This window comes from Tachyglossus aculeatus, chromosome 4, assembly GCF_015852505.1.
Source record: "Tachyglossus aculeatus isolate mTacAcu1 chromosome 4, mTacAcu1.pri, whole genome shotgun sequence".
Classification (NCBI taxonomy): Eukaryota; Metazoa; Chordata; class Mammalia; order Monotremata; family Tachyglossidae; genus Tachyglossus; species Tachyglossus aculeatus.
In genome coordinates this window covers 114,578,702-114,595,818 of record NC_052069.1, presented here as the reverse complement: position 1 = coordinate 114,595,818, position 17,117 = coordinate 114,578,702, and the positions used below count along the sequence as shown (strand labels likewise).

The 17,117-nt window shown below is 49.5% G+C and overlaps 1 protein-coding gene across 1 annotated transcript in view; it reads left to right on the top strand.

The window, feature by feature from the left end:
• Positions 1-17,117, top strand: part of HMCN2 (hemicentin 2) — a 155,825-nt gene that overhangs the window by 109,402 nt on the left and 29,306 nt on the right. The window contains 17 exon segments of the mRNA XM_038745120.1: positions 1,231-1,433; positions 2,610-2,691; positions 5,976-6,107; positions 6,372-6,515; positions 6,730-6,889; positions 7,358-7,482; positions 8,667-8,850; positions 9,430-9,527; positions 9,851-10,129; positions 10,704-10,894; positions 10,995-11,076; positions 11,227-11,363; positions 12,417-12,558; positions 13,603-13,747; positions 15,537-15,664; positions 15,852-16,008; positions 16,675-16,796. Coding sequence (XP_038601048.1) covers positions 1,231-1,433; positions 2,610-2,691; positions 5,976-6,107; positions 6,372-6,515; positions 6,730-6,889; positions 7,358-7,482; positions 8,667-8,850; positions 9,430-9,527; positions 9,851-10,129; positions 10,704-10,894; positions 10,995-11,076; positions 11,227-11,363; positions 12,417-12,558; positions 13,603-13,747; positions 15,537-15,664; positions 15,852-16,008; positions 16,675-16,796 — 2,511 coding nt within the window.

Genomic DNA, 17,117 nt, shown 5'->3' with positions numbered 1-17,117 from the left:
GAGCGCTTACTGTGTGCAGAGCACTGTACTATGCACTTGGGAGAGTACACACAACAGTAAACAAACTGAGCACTTGGAAGAGTACAATACAACAGTAAACAGACACATTCCCTGCCCACAGTGATCAAACATGTCCTGAACTAAGCTCACAACTCAGAGTCGGAAGACCTGGGTTCTATCCCCGACTTTAACGTTTGCCTGATGTTTGAACTTGGGTCAGTCACTTAGCTTCGTGGTGCCTCGATTTCCTCTTTCATAAAATGGGGATGGAATACCTGTTCTCCTGTAAAGCCCCATGTGAAACAAGGACAGTATCCGGTCTGATTATCCTATGTCAATCCATCAGTGGTATTATTGAGAACTTGCTGTGTGCAGAGCATGGTACTAAGTGCTTGGGAGAATACAGTATTAATAATAATAATAATAATGGCATTTATTAAGCGCTTGCTATGTTCAAAGCACCTTTCTAAGTGCTGGGGAGGTTACAAGATGATCAGGTTGTCCCACATGGGGCTCACAGTCTTCATCCCCATTTTACAAATGAGGTAACTGAGGCCCAGAGAAGTTAAATGACTTGCCCAAAGTCATACAGCTGACAACTGGCAGAGCTGGAATTAGAACCCATGACCTCTGACTCCCAAGCCCGTGCTCTTTCCATTGAGCCGCACTGCTTCTCGTACTACAGAGTTGATAGACATGTTCCCTGCCCACAATGAACTTACGGTATAGAGGGAGTCTAGAGTCTACCCCAGCACTTAGCACAGTATTTGGCACACAGTAAGTGTTAAACACATATGATTATTATTATCATTATATTAGTATTATTATTATTATGTCCCTGAGGGGCCTGTCCCTCTCTCTGGGATAGTCACCCCTAAAACTGTGAGGCCCGAGGAGAAACCAAGCCACAGGGATGAGGGGCCTGTCACTCTCTCTGGGATAGTCACCCCTAAAATTGTGAGGCCCGAGGAGAAACCAAGACAAGCCCCACACTAGATTCTTTTCATAGCTCCCCATTTCCTTCTTCATCATCTTTCCCATCCCTAAGCAGCAGCATCCAACCCCAGTGTAAAGGACTGTGGGCTCCCAACCACCTCCCTCCAGGCTAGCACCCCCTGAAACAACGTGGGCTTCGGGGCTGGCTGCCCGGGCTGGGTGAGGGGGGTCAGTTCTCTCTCTGTAGTCAAACTGTGATGATCACCCTGGATCTTTCTCCATCTTCATCACCAGCCCCGCCCATCATCAAACATCCCCCGGGAGACCAGCAAGACACCGTGGCGGTGAGGGCTGGGGACACCGCTGTCTTGCAGTGTGAGTCCGACACGCTCCCGGAGCCGGTGATCACCTGGTATAAGAATGGGCACCCGATGACCCTTGGACAAGGGGCACGATTGCTGCTGGGTGGACAAAGACTTGAGTTGGAAAACACCCAGGTAAGGCGGCCTCTGCACAGGCCTGAAGAATTCATTCATTCAATTGTATTTATTGAGCACTTACTGTGTGCAGAGGACTGCCCAGCGCTTAGAACAGTGCTTTGCACATAGTAAGCGCTTTGTAAATGCCATTATCATTATTACTACTATTATTACTAAGGGCTTGGGAGAGTACAAGTACAGAGAAGCAGCATGGCTCAGTGGAGAGAGCATGGGCTTTGGAGTCAGAGGTCATGGGTTCAAAAGTGTGGCTCAGGGGAAAGAGCCTGGGCTTTGGAGTCAGAGGTCATGGGTTCAAATCCCTGCTCTGCCAACTCTCAGCTGTGTGACTTTGGGCAAGTCACTTAACTTCTCTGTACCTCAGTTAACTCATCTGTAAAATGGGGATTACAACTGTGAGCCCCCTGTGGGACAACCTGATCACCCTGTAACCTTCCCAGTGCTTAGAATAGTGCTTTGCACATAGTAAGCGCTTAACAAATACCATCATTATTATTAATATTATTATCTCTGCCAATTGTCAGCTGTGTGACTTCAGGCAAGTCACTTAACTCCTCTGTGCCTCAGTTACCCCATATGTAAAATTTGGATTAAAGCTGTGAGACAACCTGATCACCTTGTAACCTCCCCAGAGCTTAGAACAGTGCTTGGCACATAGTAAGTGCTTAACAAATACCATCATTATTATTATTACTACAATCTAACAATAAACAGATACATTCCCTGCCCATAACGAGCGTGCCCAGTCAGTGTCGGCCAGCTTGTGCTCTTCCCCGCCACAGCCGGCTCTGACTCTTGCTCCCTTTGCTCTCTGAAGAGATGCCCTTTGCCGTTGAGCTTCTATAACCCGTAGGAGGATTGATTGGTGCCCAGATGACTGATCTGGTCTTAGTCTTTCCCTCTTCCCTGTCCCCTCATGACTCTCCAAATAGGTGAGTCCGTGTCCACTATGTTTTCCCTTCTTCTCCCCCATTCCTCAGCCCGCCCCCGGCTAGCCTGTTGGGTAGGGACTGTCTCTATATGTTGCCAACTTGTACTTCCCAAGCGCTTAGTACAGTGCTCTGCACACAGTAAGCACTCAATAAATACGATCGATTGATTGATTGATCACCTTTGGGAAGTGGGGAATTGGGCCCGGTGCTCTCTATGGAAGATTAGCAGTCCTCTCTGTCCTAGGTGGTGGATAAAGGCTTGTACAGCTGCAAAGTCAGCAATGTGGCAGGGGAGGCTGTTCGGACTTTTGTGCTCACCGTCCAAGGTAAGAAGAGATTCATTCATTTAATCATATTTATTGAGGGTTTACCATGTGCAAGAGCACTGTACTAAGAGCTTGGGAGAGTACAATTTAACAATAGACACATTCCCTGCTCACAATGAGCTTACCGTCTAGAGGTAAGAGGGAAGGGAGAGTGAGCTAAACTTCGGTTTTCTTGGGTTGCTGAGCCTCGATAGGGGGGTTTGAGAAGTTCTGACATTTGAAGGCTGTCGTTCAATCAGTCGTATTGATTGAGTGCTCACTGTACTGTATTGTACACTGTACTAAGCGCTTGGGAAAATACAAAATAACAAAGTTGGTAAAAAACATTCCCCGCCTACAAGGAGCTTACAGACTAGAGGGTACCTAATGCCGAACTGTGGGACCCAGTGGGGAATCTCAAATTTTGGGTTTCCCAAGGTGATCTGGGACAAGTTTCTTGGTGTCCATCACAGTGTCCCCATGGGAAAATTGATGATAATAGTGGTGATAACTGTGGTATTAGTTAAGTGTTAACTATGTGGCAAGTATGGTACTAAGTGCTGGGATAGATACAATGCAATCTGGTCAGATGTAGTTCCTGTCCCTCACGGAGCTTTAAGTCTTTAATCCCCATTTTGCAGATGAGCTAGCTGAGGCACAGAGAAGTGAAATGACTTACCCAAGGTCTCATAGAAGACAAGTGGCAGAGCCCGAATTCAAACCCAGGTTCTCTGACTCAATCAGTCAATCATAATTGAGAAGCAGCATGGCTCAGTGGAAAGAGCCAGGGCTTTGGAGTCAGAGGTCATGGGTTCAAATTCTGACTCTGCCACTAGTCAGCTATGTGACTTTGGGTAACTCACTCAACTTCTCTGTTCCTCAGTTCCCTCATCTGTAAAATGGGGATTAAGACTGTGAGCCCCCTGTAGGACAACCTGATCACCTTGTATCTCCCCCAGCGCTTCAAACAGTGCTTGGCACATAGTAAGCACTTAATAAATGCCATCATCATCATTATTATTATTATTATTATTATTATTTAATGAGTGCTTACTATGTGCATAGCACTGTACTAAGTACTTGGGAGAATACAATATCACAATATAACAGACACATTCCCTGCCCACAGTGAATGTCCCAGGCCAATTCCATTTCCACTAGACCATGTTGCTTCTCAGTGTAAGGAGGAATTAAATCATTTCTAGAAAGTACTTTGTGTTCCTCAGAGACAAGTCCTAAGGGAAGGTTCACTCAAACCTGACTATGTCAAAGAATCCTAGAGCTGGAAGGACGTGAGAGGTCATCTGTTCCTGCCTTCATCTCAGGACAAATGGTTGTCCCTTCTTTTGTTTTCTTAAAAGATCTCCAGGAGTGGAGACTTCTCCACTGGTCACCTGATCTTGTGTTTATTACACTTTCTTCTCTTTGTCCACCTGAAATCTCTCCTGCTATCATTTAAATCCATTCCCTCTTGTTCAGCCCTCTGAGAACATAGGGAGGTACTGATCACCACTGTCCTTATAAGAACTCTTCACATTCTCAATGATACTTAAGTCCCTTCTCAGCCTTCTCTTCTTCAGGATAAACAACTCCAATTCCTTTAACCTTTCCTAAATCGACTGAGTCCAAAATTCCTCCCTATATTTGGTCTACAAAGGAAAAGTTCCTCATATAGTCTGTCAATCGATTGATCATATTTGTTGAGTGCTTACGGTGTGCAGAGCACTGTTCTAAGTGCTTGGAAGAGTACACTCAATCAAACAATGGTTTTTATTGAGCACTTACTATATACAGAACACTGTACTAAGCTCTTGGGAGAGTATGATACAACAGAATCAGCAAATACGTTCCCTGCCCATAATGATTTTAACAGTCTAGAAGATGAGTCCCTGAGGCAGGGTCTAGGTCTTCCTTTGAGCAGAAGACAGTGTATCCTAGTGGAAAGAGCTTGGGACTGGGAATCAAGAGACCCAGGTTCGTTCATTCATTCATTCATTCAATCGTATTTATTGAGCACTTACTGTGTGCAGAGCACTGTACTAAACGCTTGGGAAGTACAAGTTGGCAACATATAGAGACAGTCCCTACCCAACAACGGGCTCACAGTCTAGAAGAGGGCGACAGACAACAAAATAAAACATTTAGACAGGTGTCAAAATCGTCTGAATAAATAGAATTATAGCTATATGCACATCATTAACAAAATAAATAGAATAGTAAATATGTACAAGTAACATAGAGTAATAAATCTGTACAAATATATACAAGTGTTGTGGGGAGGGGAAGGATGTAGGGCAGGGGGGAGGGATGGGGTGGAGGAGAGGAAAAAGGGGGCTCAGTCTGGTAAGGCCTCCTGGAGGAGGTGAGCTCTCAGTAGGGCTTTGAAGGGAGGAAGACAGCTAGTTTGGCTCTTGTCCCAGCTCTGCTACAGGTCTGTTGTATAAACATGGGCAAGTCACTGAACTTCTCTGTGCCCCAGTTACCTTATCTGTAAAATAGGGATTGAGACCGTGAGCTCCATGGGGGCAGGAAATGCATCTATTAAACTCAGTTATATTGTGTTGTGCCTCCGTTCTTAGTATATAGTAAGTGCCTAATAATAACCCTACAAAGGACCCCAAATCACAGTAAGGGCTTAATAAATGCCCTCAGGACAAAGTCAATCACCAGAAAAAGGAGCAAAATCAGAATGTTTTCCAGAGGCAAGCTGGACAGGCCGTTCTGACTTTATGGTATTTAAGTGCTTACTCTATGCCAGGCACTGCACTAGGGAAGCAGCGTGGCTCAGTGGAAAGAGCCCGGGCTTTGGAGTCAGAGGTCATGGGTTCAAATCCCAGCTCCGCCACTTGTCAGCTGTGTGACCTTGGGCAAGTCACTTAACTTCTCCGTGCCTCAGTTACCTCATCTGTAAAATGGGGATTAAAACTGTGAGCCCCACGTGGGACAACCTGATCACCTTGTAAACTCCCCAGTGCTTAGAGCAGTGCTTTGCTCTTAGTAAGTGCTTAATAAATGCCATTATTATTATTATTATTATTATTATCATTACTAAGCACTTGAGTTTTGAGGGGCTGCTGGGCATGGTGTAGACATCTCCTTCAGTTAAGTGAGCCAAAAGGGATTGAACCTTGCAGTTTAGGGAAGGTTCCCTGGGTGCAGACTCATCTCCAGTTGCTCTACTCTGCACACCCCCATCCCCAGCCAAGGGAAAAGGTGTGAGCTTTTTGGCTTTCCCTGGGATTATAGTGGGCAGGGAGTCCCATTCCACCAGCACTGAGACTCCCTGCCATCGCTCCCTTCTGCAGTGCCACCTGCCTTCGAAAACCCCCAGACGGAGACGGTGAGCCAGGCTGCTGGTAGCCCCCTGGTCCTCTCCTGTGATGTGTCTGGTGTCCCCGCTCCCACCGTCATCTGGCTGAGGGACAGGCTACCCATCGGTGAGTGGGGTGGCCCTACCTCTCAGGGACAGACTAAGGGTGCTTGCTCAGGAGACTGACCTTCCCAGGCAGCTGGCTGGCTTCCCTAGGGCCAGTCCTGCTTGTCACCAGGAAAGAGGTGAGACAGGTGGGCTCTGAGGGGCAGCCCTGGTGCTCAGGGCAATCCCAGAAGTGCCAGCAAGATGGGATGGGGTGGGGGAACCTGGGATTTCTCTACTGGGAGGGGGTGGGGGCTGGAGTGGCCCGAGTTTCTTCTCCCTTCAGAGAGCAGTGTGGAGCGGGGAGTGGTCTCCAGAGGGGGACGCCTACAGATCAGTCGTCTGCAGCCCTCCCAAGGGGGCACCTATACTTGCCTGGCGGAAAACCCCGAAGCCGTAGTGCACAAGGATTTCGTGGTGCTGGTGTTGGGTATGTTAAGCTCCACAGGCTGAGTGATTATGGGGAGGGAGGAAAGGAAGGAGAGGGACTTTCTCCTGATTCTAGCCCTGAATGGTTGGGTGGAGACCCTTGTGTGCCCAGCTTGACAAGGCACAGATGCCCCAGGCCTTCTGGAACCTGCCAGTTGTCTCTGGGGGGCTTGACTACTCCCTCTCCAGCCAGATGCTCTCTCCTCCGCTCACAGTGCCCCCCAGAATCCTGAGCTCGGGCGTCCCGCAGGAGCACAGCGTCCTAGAAGACCAGGAAGTGAGGCTGGACTGCGCGGCGGAAGGGCAGCCGAGGCCAGATATTTCATGGCTGAAGGACGGGAGTCCCCTGGGACAGCTCCCAGCCCCAGACCTCCGGTATGGCCCAGCCTTCTCTGAAATGACTCACCCTCACCACAGCACCCTGCTGATCTTGGTTTTTTGTCTTTATATTGACTTACTGTTTTATTTCATCTCTCAGTCAACCAATCGATCATATTTATTGAGCGCTTACTGTGTGCAGAGCACAGTACTAAGGACTTGGGAGAATACAGTATAACAGAGTTGGTAGATACATTCCCTGCCCAATGTAAGCTTAGTCTAGAAGTGGAGAATGTGTCTTTATGTGTCTTTTGCCAGTTCCCTCCTCCCCCCTTTTTATTCTTAAATTGTGAGTCTGCTAGAGAGACAGGGACCTTACCTAATTCCCACCTGTTTATTCTGTCTCAGCATGCACAGAATATCTGTACACAGCACGTATCATACTATTACTCCTCCTCCTCACCTGGAGCTGAAGGTGGCCTGGACTAAGGCCTTACCAGCTTCTCCTCTGCCTGAACTGAACAGGTTCTATCTAGATGGTGACTCTCTGATCCTGAAGGGCTTGAGGGCTTCTGACTCAGGGGCATACACCTGCCTGGCTCACAACAGCGCTGGCGAAGACACCAAACTCCACACGCTGAATGTCCTAGGTGAGAGGGGTGAGGGTGGGAGGGGGCCCTGCCACTTAGGGTTGTTCTGATTGCAGCCCCCCAACCTTCTTCCTCCTTCCTCCATTTTCAGTGGAGGAGAGCCCCACTCCAACAGTCAGTACAGACAGACTCAATGCCCTCAGGATACAGAACACTGTACTAGTTGCCAAGATATGTGTTAAGGACTAGAAAAAACCCCTTGCCCTCAAGAAGCTTACATTCTTATAAGGGACATAAAAGTACAACCAACGTGGAAAGAACGTAGGTCTGGGAGCCGGGGGTTCTGGGTTCTAATCCTGCCTCTGCCATTGGCTTTGGGAAAGTCACTTGACTTACCTGTGTCTCAATTTCCTCATCTGTAAAAGGGAAATTCAGTACTTGTTCTCCCCACCCCAATCCCTTTGATTGTGAGCCCCATATGGAACAGGGATTGGATCTGACCTGATTATCCCGTGCCTACTGGCACAGTTAGCGCTTAATAAATGCCAAATTTATTGTAGATTTAGCAATGAAAACAGAATATGGATGAGGAGAGGTGTGCCTTGGATTACATTAGTGCGTTGGAGGGTGAGATTTGTCAAGGATTTCCAGAAGAGGTGGGCCTTGACCTGTAATTTGAAAGACCTGGAGATAGTAGAGAAGCAGCATGGCTCAGTGGAAAGAGCACGGCCTTGGGAGTCAGAGATCATGGGTGCTAATCCTGGCTCCGCCACTTGTCAGCTGTGCGGCTTTGGGCAAGTAAGTTCACTCCTCTGTGCCTCAGTTTCCTCATCTGTGAAATGGAGATTAACAGTGAGCTCCACGTGGGACAACCTGATCACCTTGTATCCTCCCCGGAGCTTAGAACAGTGCTTAACACATAGTAAGCGCTTAACAAATACCAACATTATTATTAGTAGTAGTAGTAGGACCAACAAGAGAGGGGCAATTGTGGTGGGGGAGAGAGAACACACCTTATGGGAGAGGCATCAAAAGAGCAAGAGTCGAGGGGGCAGAGGCCTGGTCATCCCATTAAAGATTATAACACAACCTGTGGGGAAATCCTATGGAGTTAGTAGCTCTGCCCCTGGAGCTGGCAGTTGGAGAATCAGCAAGGCTGCCCTGAGAGAAAAGGTTTAGCTGGCATTCAGGGGGAGAGATTGCCCCCAAGCCTCATCATAAAGCCTAGTTTTCTCTGCCACCAGTTCCCCCAACGATCGAGAGAGGAGCGAATGACTCCGGGATGTTGCTCAGCATCCCGGGGGGGGTTGTCACCATGGCCTGCCCGGTCCGAGGCTCCTCGCCAATCCAGGTCAGCTGGCTGAAGGGCGGACTGCCCCTACCCCTGTCCCAGCGCACCCGGCTGCACTCTTCCGGACGCACCCTCAGGTAGGGAAGGGGCTGGGGTGGCCAATCCTCCCACCCCCGCCCCGGCAGACTCATCAACCTCCAGATCCAAAGCCAGACTCGTTGCCAAGCCAGCTCCCCGGGCGGCCCCGAGACCATCATGACTCTGGCTGCTCTCTGCAGGCCTTGGGCCGGGAGCTGCCCAGTCAGGCGGCGGGCAGTTTGCCAGCTGAGGGTATCTGGCCAACAGGCAATTAGTGTCTGAAAATCACTCCTTTGAAAGAAACCATGCCCTGGTCGTTTGGGCTGGGTGGGGTCTCTGTGAGCTGCGCTGTCAGCGTGTTGGGACAGGGTTTTGTCAAGAGGAGAAAGCAGTGAAGCAGTAGTCTTCTCTGATGCTCTCCACATCAAACCCCGCTACCGTGGCCTGACCAGACAGGTTCTGGTTTGAAGCACGAATCAACCAGGGACCTAGCCCTCAGCCTGGTCTGAACCTTCAGTACCGGTGAACATTGAGTGTCAGGGAAAAAGGGCGGGAGGGATGTCCTCTCCTCAGATCACAGGAATCTTGTTTGTAGTTGACACACGATCTGTCCTTTTCCCTCTCCTTCCTGGGATTAGGATTTCCCAGGTGCAGGTGGCAGATGCTGGCACCTTCACATGCGTGGCCTCCAGCCAGGCGGGAGTGGCCGAGAGGAGCTTCGTCCTGCGGGTGCAGGGTATGAGGACCCTGAGCCTGGTTTGGGGTGTGAGGGGGTGGGGGGCACCCCTGGAGCAGGGGGTAGGGGGCAGGACACCAGAGAGGGGGTTTAGAGAGAGCTCACTCACCTCTCAACTGCTTATTCTTCCTTCCTCCCGAATTCATCCAGCCGAAAGGGCCGATCTCCCTCAGGGACCATCTCTGTCGTGGGGAGGGGAGATGCGTGGCTGAGTTTAGGAGTTGAGCTCTCTTTGAGGGAAATGAGCCAGGTGATGGCACTCCAGGATTTCCGAAGCATCTGGTATCTGATGAAGCGGCTTTTCTTCCCCTGCTCCTGCCCAGTCCCTCCTGTCCTGGAGACGCCAGAGGGCAACGAGGATATGGCAGTCACCCGGGGCTCCTCAGTCACGTTCCCTTGTGAGGCCCGAGGGTCCCCCCCTCCCATCGTGTCTTGGCTGAAAGACGGGGACCCCTTGGTCCTCCAGAACAACCAGGTGACAAGTGGCCCAGGAACAAGTCTGCACCTGGAGGAGGTCCAGGCTACGGACTCTGGGACATATGACTGCCGAGCGGAGAACGAGGCCGGAGAGGCGAGCAAGCGCTTCTGGCTCTCTGTGATGGGTCAGTGCTTGCTTGCCTGTCTGCCTGCGTAGGGTTTGGGCCAGTGCTGGGGGAGAGGTCCCTGGAAATGACTGTGAGGAGGGGGGATAAGGGAAAGAGAGAGAGAATGTAAATACATTCACTCTCTATATATAGTGTCTATATCTATCTATAGACACTATATAGAGGGAGAGTGTGTATGTGTGTATATATATATATATACACACACTATATATAGTGTCTATATCTGTATGCACTATATATATGAGAGAGTGTATGTATACATACATACTATACATATACATACACTCTCTCTATATAGTGCATAAGATAGATATATATGTGTTGTGCAGAGCCCCCGTACATCAATGTATATATGTATATATTTATGTAGTGTATGAAAGAACACACACACACTATATATACACTATGTATGTATAGAGTGTATGTATATATGTATAGAGTATGTATATATGTATAGAGTGTGTGTATATATAGATAGTGTATATATAGAGAGAATGTGTATATATATATATATATATATATATATATATATAGTGTGCGTGTGTGTGTATGTTGTGTGTGTGTTTTGCAGAGCCCCCACACATCAAGGACTCAGACCAGTCTCCTGAGGTGTCCCTAGTGCCCAGTGCTCTCTTGGAATTGGTCTGCGATGCCATGGGCATCCCGACCCCTAATGTCACCTGGCAGAAGGATGGGCAGTCCCTGCCCCGGCCGGAGAATGTGTTGAGGAACGGGCGAGTCCTGCGGATAGAGGGCGTCCAGGTGGGGTGCCTGCTTCCTCTCTCCCTCTCCTCCACTTTCTCCTTTCCCACCATCCTTTACCCAGCCCCTGGCCCTCCTTCTCACTTTACCCATTCTCCAGGTGGAGGATGCTGGCTTATACACCTGCCTGGCTGTGAACCCGGCTGGAGAAGATGGCAAGAGCTTCTGGGTCAGAATCCAAGGTATCTTAGTGACCTTGGGCTCAAGGGGATGCCAGACAGATCCCTGCGCCCCTCACACAGGTCCTGGAATCACGGCGGCCTTCCGAAGGGGCCGGGGCAGAGGGCCGAGACATATGCCCTAACCTTGGGTTCCCCCTTTCCCTCCCCCAGCGCCTCCGAACATTGTTGGCTCTCAAGAGATTCGCTCTGTCATCGGCCTGGCCCAGGGACAGCTGGTTCTGGAATGCCCCATGGAGGCTGACCCACCTCCCAGGATTGAGTGGCACAGAGAGGGCGTGCTGCTGCAGGTTTGGAGCCCCAGGAGGGCTTCTCTCCTCTGCTCCGTCGGTCCTTTATATGGGTCACTGGCCAACCACTTGCCCCGAGTCCCACACCCTGCCTCTGGGTCCCGGAGGGCTGCTACCGGGGCAGAAAGGGGACCCCTTGGACCAATGCCTGATTTTGATGATGATGGTATTTGTTAAGCACCCACTATGTGCCAAGCACTGGGGTAGATACAGGGTAATCGGGTTGTCCCATGCAGGGCTCACAGTCTTAATCCCCATTTTACAGAAGGGGTAACTGAGACACAGAGAAGTTAAGTGACTTGTCCAAAGTCACACAGCTGATAAGTGGCAGAGCTGGGATTAGAACCCACGACCTCTGACTCCCAAGCCTGGGCTCTTTCCACTGAGCCACGCTGCTTCTCTATGGGCATGATGCTCCAAGTTTGGGCCTGTGCCTTCAAAGGAGAATTGTGTTCAAAGTCCAGGGTTGTATCTGAGTCACATGAGGCCCCTAAAGAATGCCTTGTGTATCTCGAAAACCTGCAGAATGGGAAGAAGCATGGCCTTTTGGCTAGAGCAAGTGCCTGTGAGTCAGAGGGACCTGGGTTCTAATGCCAGCTCCGTCACTTGTCTGCTGTGTGACCTTGGGCAAGTCACCTCACTTCTCTGTACCTCAGTTACCTCATCTGTAAAATGGAGACTAAGACTGTGAGCCCCATGTGGAACAGGGACTGTGCCCAACCTTATTACCTTGTATCTACCCCAGTGCTACGAACAGTGCCTTACACATAGTAAGCACTTAACAATTATCATTATAATTATTATCATCATTATTATTGTTATCTGTGACCCACTGAACTATCTGCCCCTGCCAGATTGGGTCTGCCTACCCCCAACATTTGGGGGGATCTAGAAGACGTGGGTCACATATTGGCTTATTTTAGCAAGCTACAGTCATTCATTCAATCGTATTTATTGAGTGCTTACTGTGTGCAGAGCACTGGACTAAGTGCTTGGGAAGTCCTGGATACCTCATGACACTGACAGGGCCTCTTTATCTGGTGGCATTCCCAGGCAGATGCCCATACGCAGTTCCTGGAGAAGGGACGATTCCTTCAGCTCCAAGCACTGGGGTCATCGGACAGCGGCCGGTACAGCTGCACGGCCAGCAATGAAGCGGGCAGCACAAGCCTGCCCTTCCAGGTGGAGATCCACAGTGAGTATACTCCATGCCTCCACACACTCTTTCCCAAAGGGAAGTCAGAGCCAGAAGATCCAAAGTAGCATTGCCCCTGAGCTGAATGCGCTTGAGTACGAGTTTCATGGATGTCCAGGATTTTAACAGAGATAAGGCCACTGAATAGAGATAAAATCCCTTGAACAGAGGTTGGAAAATGGTGTGCCCCTTGAACAGAGATGAGGCCATTTTTGAGGCATCAAAATCCCAAGATAAATCTGAAAATAAAGGCTTGGTATATTGGCAGCTACATATCCCCCAGGTACGGTGATGGTATAGTTCAGTGAAGAAGAGGTCTCCCATCTCCCTGATCGGTCCCTCTTTGCTTCCCAAAGGTTAGAAGGGGGAGTATTTCCGACACTTCCAAGATATGTCCTGTACCTCCGCCTTCCTCTCCTCCTTTCCTGACCCAAACTGGCTTGCCAGAGTGAAAAGCCAAGCCTAGAGGGGGCTGATCGACTGTATGTAGAACCTAGGACCGAGCATTTGGGGGAAAGGCAGACCGAAGAAGATACAGGTCCTTGAGAAGCAGTGTGGCCTAGTGGATAGAGTACGGGACTGGGAGTCAGAAAGACCTGGATTCTAATCCCAGCTCTGCCACTTGTTTGCTGTGTGACCTTGGATAAGTCACTTCACTTCTCTGTGCCTCAGTCACCTCATCTATAAAATGGGGATTAAGACTGTAAGCCCCATGTGGGGAATGGACTGTGCCCAGCCTGATTAGCTTGTATCTACTCCAGCTCTTCGATCAGTGTCTGGTACATAGAAAGCACTAAACAAATATCATTTTTTTTAAAGATAAAATGGTCCCTCCTTTTTCAGGTTAATAGGGGAACTCATTGCTTTCTTCATCTCGCCTTCCAAACTTTGTAGGGCAATCCCAGGGTGCCAGGTAGAAGGAGGTTGAAGGGGTTTGTCTATTTGGCACTGCCCCTGAGGAGAGAGGGTCCAGCAGCCTCTTGGGACTCGATCTCCCCTGCCACTCATGACAAATCACCCCATTCTCGGGCTCCTATGTTACAGCCGCCCCCACGATCAAGCCGGGGCCTTCGGTGGTGAATGCATCCGTGAACCAGACAGCTCTTCTGCCTTGTGAGTCCGAGGGCTTCCCGTTGCCCCTCATCACGTGGAGAAAAGATGGGATCCTGCTGGCTCCTGGGACCCCCAGGTACAAGCTGAATCATGTTTGACATAACGAGGGGTGCGGTTTCCCAGGGCACAATGCTGCTGATCCTGAGAGCGGCTTCCTCTGGGTGGGCAGCTACCCTCATAGTCCCACGGCGGAGTGGATAGAACTGGCTCTTGGGGTCAGAAGGTCATGGATTCTAATCTCTGCTCTGTCACGTGTCTGCTGTGTGACCTTGAACAAGTCACTTAACTTCTCTGTGCCTCAGTTACCTCATCTGTAAAATGGGGATCGAGACCGTGAGCCCCATGTGGGACAGGGACTATGTCCAGCCCAATTTGCTTGTATCCACCCCAGGGCTTAGTACAGTGTCTGGCACATAATAAGCGCTTAACAAATACCATAACAATAATTATTATTTTTATCCCAACCTTACCAGGAGATGGAGGTGATAAAATCAGTCCTGGAGTTCTCTCACATCTCTCCCACTTTTCCATTTTTGCTTCTGGTAATGAATTTTGTCTCATGGCCTGCCATGAAAAGCCGTGTGGCCTAGTGGAAAGAACCCGCTTAGTACAGTGCTTACGCTTAGTACAGCGCTTAGTACAGTGCTCTGCACACAGTAAGCGCTCAATAAATACAATTGAATGAACATGGCCCTGGGAGTCAGAGGATCTGCGTTCTAATCCCAGCTCTGCCATGTATCTGCTGAGAGACCTTGAGCAAGTCATTTATCTAGCCTTTTATAGTTCTCTCAGCATTCTTAAGTGACCTGGAAGTTAATGCCCATCTATGTGGCATTTCCCCACTTGGAAGAATTCTGGGCCTTCTGCAGGTGTGGAGATTTCATTGCCATTCCCCGTTCCAGATCATTTCACTCATTCAGTCATATGCCGTGAGCCCTTACTGTGTGCAAAACATTTATAAAGATGTTAAAGCTAATCTGAGCATCTAGCTTTACTTCTATTTATTCTGATGACTTGACACCTGTCCACATGTTTTGTTTTGCTGTCAGTCTCCCCCTTCTAGACTGTGAGCCCGCTGTTGGGTAGGGACCGTCTCTATATGTTGCCAACTTGTACTTCCCAAGCGCTTAGTACAGTGCTCTGCACACAGTAAGCACTCAATAAATACTATTGAATGAATGAATGAACTTCTCTGTGCTTCAGTTCCCTCATCTGCAAAAATAGGGATTCAATACCTGTTCTCTCTCCCACTTACAGTGTGAGCCCCATATGTGACCTAATGATCTTGTATGTTCCCCAGAGTTTGGTACAGTGCTTGGCACATAGTAAGTGCTTAACAAATCCCACAGTTATTATTATTATTGTTACTGTTGTTATTAATATGCAGCTGAGGTACACACGGATTTATACTTTTTTGTATCTTTCTGGGCTCATGATTGGATGGGAGATGGGAGTCCCTTCTAGACTGTGAGACCGTTGTTGGGTAGTGACCGATTCTATATATTGCTGACTTGTACTTCCCATGTGCTTAGTACAGTGCTCTGCACAGAGTAAGCGCTCAATAAATACAATTGAATGAATGAATGGAAGGGTCTGGAATGGCTCTCCCCATTTCAGATTCACAGAGAAGTTAAGTAGATGACCCAAGGTCCTCCTTAAGGTCAGAGGCCAACACAGGGCAAAGAACCCTGGGCCCTGCCTCCCTGCTTATTCCATCAGGCCACCTGTACAGTCATCCCTGGGCATCCAAGCTCCTGGTAGGCAGACCAACTCAGCCGTGGCTGGGCAGTCCGGCCAGCAGCTGCCCCAGAACCCATTAGTAAACAAGCATAGCAGGACGTGCTGTCCTTACCCTCTTTTCTCAGGCTGGAGTTTCTGACCGACGGCTCCCTGAGGGTCCATCCCGTCCAATCCCAGGACTCAGGGTCTTATCTCTGCTTGGCATCGAGTTCTGCTGGTTCAGATCGGCAGGGACGGGATCTCCGTGTCTTGGGTAGGCGGCATGATGGAGTTTCTCCCTCCCTCCATTCCCTTTCATGTTCCTTCTTGTTCCTTCCTGCTCCATACCTAGGCTGAAATTACCAGCTCTGCTCCCTCGTCTTTCACCCTTCCCTCCCCACCCCACCCCAGTTCAATTGACATTTCTCAGTCTTGACTTCTGTTCCTCCCCCGCTCCCCAGACCCCCCAACCATCGCCCCTGGCCCCACCAACCTGACACTGACAGCCCACAGCCAAGCCACTCTGTCCTGCGAAGCCACCGGCTCTCCCAAACCCCAGGTGCTCTGGAAGAAGGATGGACAGATGCTGAATCTTGATCTCTCACAAGGTCCCTACAGGTACCCAGCTTGGCTCAGCCCCGCACTGCCCAGCACAGAGTCCTGACTCTCTGTTTCCTTCAACACAGGCTTTCCCACTCTGCTGCCATTTTCCTCTCTGGACCCCACATCTAAACTTGTTTTGTGTCAGTTGGGAGCCACTGAGGAAATTGGAGTGAGGACCCATTTATGTTAGCAGGAGATGAGTCCCCAGGGAAAAGGAGCAGGCACTTCAGCAAAACAGCTTTGGAGGGATGTGGGGAGATGACTTAAATGGGGGGAACTGGTAGACCAAGAGAGGGGTTTCCCAGTGTCAGAGAATCTGGTTGGCTCCAGGCAGCTAGCACCCAGGATGGGGTGAGATAGGATGGTTGTGGACACATCTAGTGTGTGTGTATGTGTGTATATGTGTGCATGCACCTATCTTTCATTCATTCATTCAATCGTATTTATTGAGAGCTTTCTGTGTGCAGAGCAAACTCGTTGTGGGCAGGGAATGCCACTGAAAATTGTTGTATTGTACTTTCCCAAGTGCCTAGTACAGTGCTCTGCACACAGAAAGTGCTCAATAAATCCAATTGAATGAATGAATAAATGTCTTCCTTTCTCTCATCCTCACTTCCCTCTTTTCTTCCCTCCCTCTCTCCTCCTTCTCTCTCTGTCCCCGCCCCCTTTTCTCCTCCCCAGGTTACTACCTTCCAGCTCTTTGCTGCTCACCGATCCTGGCCTCGAGGACACAGCCCAGTTTGAGTGTGTGGTAACCAATGAGGCCGGGGAAGCCCGCCGGACATTCAGGGTATCAGTGCACGGTGAGTCCTCCCACAGCTCCAGAAATGGGGAGCCTGGGAAAGCTCTCTCCACTGGGCTTCGAACAAGTGTGTCTGATTTCCTTTTTTCCCCACTCCCTTCCGCGTTGCCCTTGTACTTGGATTTGCTCACTTTATTCACCCCTCCCTCAGCCCCACAGCACTTATGTACATATCTGTAACATTTCTTTATGTTAGTATCTGTCTCCCCATCTAGACTGTAAGCCCACTGTGGGCAGGGGATGTGCCTAGCAACTCTATATTGTACTTTCCCAAGTGCTTAGGACAGTGCTCTGCACATAAGTGCTTAATAAATGCAATTGA